The 6393-nt window shown below is 55.5% G+C and overlaps 1 protein-coding gene across 2 annotated transcripts; it reads left to right on the top strand.

The window, feature by feature from the left end:
* The first annotated feature begins 232 nt into the window (after positions 1-232).
* On the top strand, positions 233-6169 carry sdc4 (syndecan 4). 2 transcript variants are annotated; one of them, XM_021311335.2, is made up of 5 exons: positions 233-556; positions 4036-4225; positions 4314-4354; positions 4434-4629; positions 4702-6169. In XM_021311335.2, exons 1-5 carry the CDS (start codon positions 500-502, stop codon positions 4851-4853), a joined length of 636 nt encoding a protein of 211 aa, XP_021167010.2. In that variant the 5' UTR covers positions 233-499; the 3' UTR covers positions 4854-6169. The 2 variants fall into 2 exon arrangements, with proteins under 2 accessions (XP_021167010.2, XP_012709361.2); XM_012853907.3 differs by having other exon boundaries at positions 238-556; positions 4039-4225.
* Positions 6170-6393: the final 224 nt, after the last annotated feature.

Below are 6393 nucleotides of genomic sequence, written 5' to 3'. Positions count from 1 at the left end.
AAATCAGCATAATTCTTCTTTCAATTTCCCTTTAAATTCATTTTAGAGGCTAGAAATTGGTATGTGTAACTGTGGCTAAGTTCATGTGCAGCTTTGTCCTCTTCAATATGGCGACTGCCTTGACGTACAGTAACATGGCGGATAAAGGGGCGGGGTCCAACCTGTTGGATTACGGAAATTTCCGTACGTGAGGGCAGCTCGTGTTTTTGATTGGCTACGTCACTCCGTCCCGAGGCGTTGATAAGCGGAGGAGCCGGTGCGGAGCCTCAGCAGAGGTCCAGCGGTTTGAGAGCGACGGAAGGGAACGGAAACGGTAAAATCGATAAACACCATAAACACCGGATCAGACGCGTTTTTTTTCTGGACTACAGTCGGACGCAGAGACCGAGCAGAGCCGCCGCAGCGCAAACGACGCAATTAACAGCCGCCAAGGTTCCGGGAAGCCCAGCTTTCTCCTCCCGTTTCTGGATCCAACAAGCTGCGAAGCGAGAGGACAGCCATGATTTTCCCCCTGAGCCTCGTGTTGATGCTGTCCGCCGCCGTCCTCTCAGAGTCGGTGAGTCCGTCCGAACCGAGCCGAACCTTCTGCTGCGTAGCCGAGCGGGTCAAACTGCGAGTCCGGTCGGTTTCTGGCTGGTTCTGTTGTACAAAGCCCGGATTTTCAGGCTGGGGTTCTGGGGCTCCGCAGCCTGCTGCCTTTATCCCAGACGGGGCCCAGATGGGGGGGGGGTCTCAAGGTCCAGAACCTTTAACCGCAAGAACCGCCTTTCATGTTCGGACCGCTCTGACGTCACACAGCCCGCTGCGGTTCGGACTTTCTGACCAGGAGAAGGTGGAAAGAAGCCCAGTTTGCCCCTCAGGTTCGGGAAGAGTTAATCCGGGACTTCCGGTGTTCCCCGGTCCAAAACGTTGACTCAAGCCCCAAAGAATCCGCTGCGGGTTCGGAAGAACCGGGCTCGCTTCTTGGTGTTCTGAAGCAGTTTGGACTTTTTTATTTATTTATTTTTTTTACAGATGTCTGCTGTCGGAACAAAGCTGACCCAGCAGCTCTCCTCCTTCCCGAACCTCTCCCATCCGAACCGACCGTTAAAGGTCCAAACCAGCAGACTGTTCTTCAGCTTTTTAGAACCGAATCATTTCCACAGCCGAATCTGTCAGGAATCATTATTATAAACCCAGTTTGACGGACAAACCAGTCGGAACCAAGCGGTCCACTCTTGTACAGTGGAGTTTATTCAAAGGGAAACCCAGGAAAGTTCTGACCTGGACCGTTTCAGCCCAGAACTGGGTGAAATTGGGGTGGGTTGCTGGTTCTGGTCTGTTATGGTACCGGTTTATGAACCCAGAAAGGACAGAACCGCTGGATTGGGTCAGCCATGTACCAGAGGGTGGTCACCCTGGTTTAGACGGCTGCTTTGGTTCTGTTGGAGTTCTGTGATGGTGGATCTGACCAGGCAGCGGCCCAACGGTACCGGTCCTGACTCCTGGTTCTGATCCGATGCCCTGCAGGCCGCCTGGTCACATGACCGTTTATGAGCAGCTGATGGATCATGTGATTGGCTGGTTGGGTTCTGGTTGTTTTCCCATCAGCCTTTGCGGTTTGGGTTGGTGGTGCGGGTCCGGTTCCTGGGCAGAAAGGCTGTGAGGGCAGGTTCTGCTGTGGTTCTCCTGCAGGTTCTGTTGAGGTTCTGTTGAGGTTCTGCTGTGGTTCTGCTGAGGTTCCCCTCTGACCCGTTTCCACGGCGCCTCGGTCTCCGCGGTGCTGGAATGTGACCTCTGCTGATCCTGGGGGGATTTTACACATGGCGGCCTCTCAATGGGCCGGGGTCCTTTCACTCCTTTTTAGTCGGGCCTGCTGCGGACACACCTACAGCATTCCCTCTGGTCCTGATCCGTGAACCCGCTCCAGGTTCTGCCGGGCCCTGGCTCCGCCCCCCCTCCTCTGACTCTGCCTTTTCATCTCCTCGCTGGTATGCAGCTTCCTCAACAACAACCCCCCCCGCCCGCCTGACTAAAGACGGCGCCGGAACCACCGGGTCGTTTGCAGAACCGTGACCCGAGGGTCCAAACGTGTTTGTTCCTGTTTAGTCTGCAGAGAAGGAGCCGGGTCGTCTGTGTGGTTCTGTAAGGCTGCAGGTTGGAGCAGGTTCTGCTCTGGGCCCGGTTGGGTTGCTGTTAAATGTCACGGGTCAGAACAGGACTTATTATTCAGATCCACTGGACTCGGTTCTGCTGGGTCCGTTCACAGGAGAATGAGGTTCTGTCTCTGCCGGCCCGGTTCTGCTGCGCTGTGCTTTGGGTCGAGGAATGTTGGCACCGCCAGAGGAGCTTTTTGTTCTTCCTGGCGGGCCGCCGACCCGATCTGCCCGCGGCGCCGCATTCTCTGGCAGAACCGCCTCCCTGCAGGGCCTCTGCCGGGTCGGCCCGTCAGCGACCCGTTTAGTTCTGGCCCGTGAAGGCGCTGGGCCCGGGTTTTACTCTGTGGTTCTGTTCAACGGTTTATCGGACCTCGTGTGGATCAGATCAGTTTGTGTTTCTGGAGCTTTTGGGGTTCTGGTGCAGAACCCCACAGGATCGTTCCGGGTTCGGACCTGGGTTCTGTTGGGTCGGGCTGTCGGTTTGCTTTGGTTCCTTCAGAGGCAGGAATGTGGTTCTGACTGGGCAGCCGGGCCGACCCGGTCCGACCCACATTCCTTAGTTTATAATCCACAGTCAGTAGAAACCAGGACTGGACCAGAACTGTTGGCAGGTTCTGTTGGAGATTTATCGGATCAGAATCAAGGGTCTGCAGGGGATCTTTGTACTGGAAATAAAAGGTTCTGGTCGTGTCTACCGACCGGGTTCTGTCCACCCATTAGGCTCGTTAGTTCAGAACCAGTTTGCTGTTTACTCCATGGGTCAGAAATGCCTGGGGTGGTTCTGGTGGATCCAAACGGCTCCAAGATGTTCTGGACTGTTTCTGGATTAAAGGCTGAGAGCGGCCGGTTCTGGTTCCGAGGGTCCGAATGAGCAAAACTTCCAGAACGGGTCGCTCTTTCCTTCCCGGCACCAAACGGGTTCTGTTGTTAAGCTCAACATTTGGTGCCCCTCCTGTCCGTCGGGTCCTGTGGTTCCGGTCCAAGACACCGGTTCTGCCGGGCCCTCTGTCTTTGCTGCACCAGATTCCGGGGTGTTCGGACCGCAGCGGCCCGGCTTGGTGTTCCGGTTCTGGTTCCACTTTGAGGTTGGGGGTGGTGCCGTTTCCAGGGCAACAGTCGGCCCATTAAAGTTACTGTTAGCAGCTGGCCCGTTCTGAGCGGATCGGACCGGAACCAGATGTCAGATCCAGTCAGAACCAGACCTGACAGCAGTGAGGTCCATTCTGTTCTGGTTCTGGTTCACTGAAATGTGTCTCTGGACCGAACCGGGCTTGATTCTGGCCCGGTCTCAGAACATAATCCGGTTCTGAGTTAAGCGGGTCGGCCCGCTTTCATAACCGCGGGGGTCAAAGGTCGGCGCCGTTTGGTAAACATTAGCAGGCGACCCGGTTTAACTTTAACCGGGCTGGGAGTTGATTACCAGAACCTCGGGTCGACCCGCTCAGCTGGTCGGTTACTGATTAGCAGACACGACCCGTTCTGTGGTTTGGACCAGAACCGGTTCTGTGCGTCTCTAGTTTCAGCACCGGTTCAGCTCACCGATCTCGTTTTTCTGGGTTCTTCTGGACTCGGATCGACCCGTTTGTAAAACCGTCCAGAACAGCAAACCTCAGTTCAGATTACTTTCCTGGTTCTGCCTGTTTTGGCTCTGCCTGCACCCAGAACCAGGTCCAGTTCCCTCTGGTTCTGGTTCAGCTCACTTGCCCTCAGTTCTATGGGTTCTGTTGGACTCGGCGGTCCTGTGAGGAGTAAACTGGAGGTTCTGGAGGTGTTCTGATGTGAATGATTAAACGAGGCGGTCCGTGTTCTGGTTCTGTTCTGGCCGGCCCGCTGCTGTTTGGGGGGAGCGGGTCGGGGTGGTTCTGATCCGACCCTGACGGGTTCTGTTGTGTCCCAGCAGGTGAGGGAGACGGAGACCTGGGTTCCCATGAGCACCACGCAGACGGCCGCCATGCTGACGGGCGGCACCGACCCGGAGGCGTCTGGAGATTCTCGGACCGGTTCCGACTTCGGCTTCTCAGACGACGACGAAGACGATGATGATGATTATGACGTCGACTACGAAGCTTCCGGGTCGGGAGCCGGAGGTCGGTTCTGGTTCTGCTGGTTTTCATGTTGACGTTCTTTAGCTGCACTGCCTGGATGTAAAAGGTCCGATTTGGTTCTGCTCCTCAGGTACCGAGTCCACGGCTGGAGACTCCAGACCTTCGTCTAAGGTGAGAACCGGGTGCTGGTTCTGGTAAAGTTCTGGTGCGGTTCTGGTCCGGTTCTCACTCTCTCGTCTTTCCTCCGCAGCCCGACATGGATAACCAGCTCCCGGACCTGCAGCGCCCGGTCCGGCCCACCGTGGACGAAGTGGACCTCGTCCAGAACCGGAACGAGATTCCTGCGCTGGGAACCGGGCTCGGACCCAAGGACCAGAACCCGTCCAACGTTCTGATGTCCCAGGCCACGGGGGACAGCGTCTTCAACAGCACGGAGGTCCTGGCAGGTGAGTGGCGCTCGGTTCAGGGTGCTGAGCCCGGTTCTGGTTCTGGTTCTGACGGGCTCTCTGTGTCCTCAGCTGTGATCGCGGGCTGCGCCGTCTTCCTGCTCTTCGCCCTGCTCCTCATCCTCCTCCTCATCTACCGCATGAAGAAGAAGGACGAGGGCAGCTACGACCTGGGCAAGAAGCCCATCTACAAGAAGGCGCCCACCACCGAGATCTACGCGTAGGCCCCGCCCCCTGAGCTCTGGCCCCGCCCCCTGAGCTCTGGCCCCGCCCCCTGAGCTCTGGCCCCGCCCCCAGACCTCACACACACACAGACACACACACCTCAGCTCTGTCAGAACCCACCAGGGCCTCGTCTTCGTCGCCTCCGCGGACCCCACGCCCGGCTCCGCCCACCTGATCTGCTGCCGACCAATCAGAGGAGCCGCAGGGCGGGCCGGGTTCCCTGGACCAGAACCACAGAACGGACTCTTCGTCCCCGCAGAACACTAACCTTATTTATTCACTCGTCTTCCTCCTCTGCTCCGCCTCCCCGCCGAGGCCTTTTCTCAGACTCCTGGACCGGTTCTGTTGGTACCGAGGCCCGGCGGAGCGGGGACGGTCCTGTTGGGCCTCAGGTCCAGGAGAAACTTTCACAGTTCCCCCCCCCCACCACCACGAGGCGGTCCAAAGGTTCCCCTCGGCTCGGTTCTGGAACATGGATCCTGTTTTTTTTTTTTTTTTTTTTTTTCTTTACCCCGCCGGCACCAGAACCTTCTGGACCTCCTGTCTCCTTCCGGTTCTGTTGTTGTTCTGGTGGTTCTGACGGGCTTAGATGCCTCCTTTGATAAGCTACACCGACTGAGCGAATCCGATGCTGAATAAACGGACGGCGGCGAGCCGGACCCGGCCGGAACCAGACTGATCGGACCTGTACGTAGTCCTGCAGCAGAGACGTCTACCAAATATTTAAAGCCAAACGGTAACGACTGTAAATGTAAAGTTTTGATACTAACGCCTCGTTTTTACTTCCTGCTTTAGATCAACGTTTCTTAATTTAACTGTCAGATGATTTTATTGCCTTCCTGCAGGCCCGGTTCTGCGGCCCGTTAAGCTGTTGTACATGTGAGCTCAAAGTTTTATACACTAGTTTGATTCTCAGAGACCTAGTTTTGAAACGATTTATTTTGTAAGAACTTCTTTTTGTCTTTTTAGATTGTTTTTTTTTTTTGCTTCATATTTATGTTTTTTGCCGTTTTTTTTTATTTTTATTGTAGATGAAGTGATCACGTGGTTCATCTCAATGTTCAGGGGATGTTGCGCTAACGAGCCACGGCGGCGCCACCAGACCCGACCCGGTTCCCCCGGTGCTCAGTCAGACGAGGTTCCAGAAGGTTCTGGTTCCTCGGGGGGGGGGGGGGCGGTTCTGGTTCTGGTGGGCCGGCGTGGAGAGATTGTTCTGCTGCTTAATGTCAAACACCAGTGGAGCGAAGAAGCCGGTGGGCTTCACATGCCGGTTCTGATTGATTATTGAAATAAAACTATTTTTATGCACAAACGACGCCAGCCTCTGTTTTCTGACTCGTGTTTCTGCTGCAAGGTGAAAAGTTTCAGGACTGATTTAAAATTTAAATGGCTGCTGAGTTTATCTGCTGACCAATAAACGGAGGAAGCAGGACCTGCTGGGTTTAGATGTTCCACCAGACCTGAAACATGATGGCCTGACCTCCTCAGCAGAGACGCGTTTATTAAAGTCAGGTGTGTGTGGAAGCAGGAAACACCTGA

The sequence above is a fragment of the Fundulus heteroclitus genome, chromosome 20 (genome assembly GCF_011125445.2).
Source record: "Fundulus heteroclitus isolate FHET01 chromosome 20, MU-UCD_Fhet_4.1, whole genome shotgun sequence".
Taxonomy (NCBI): domain Eukaryota; kingdom Metazoa; phylum Chordata; class Actinopteri; order Cyprinodontiformes; family Fundulidae; genus Fundulus; species Fundulus heteroclitus.
The sequence above is the reverse complement of the archived record's forward strand: the minus strand, read 5'-3'. Positions and strand labels throughout refer to the sequence as shown.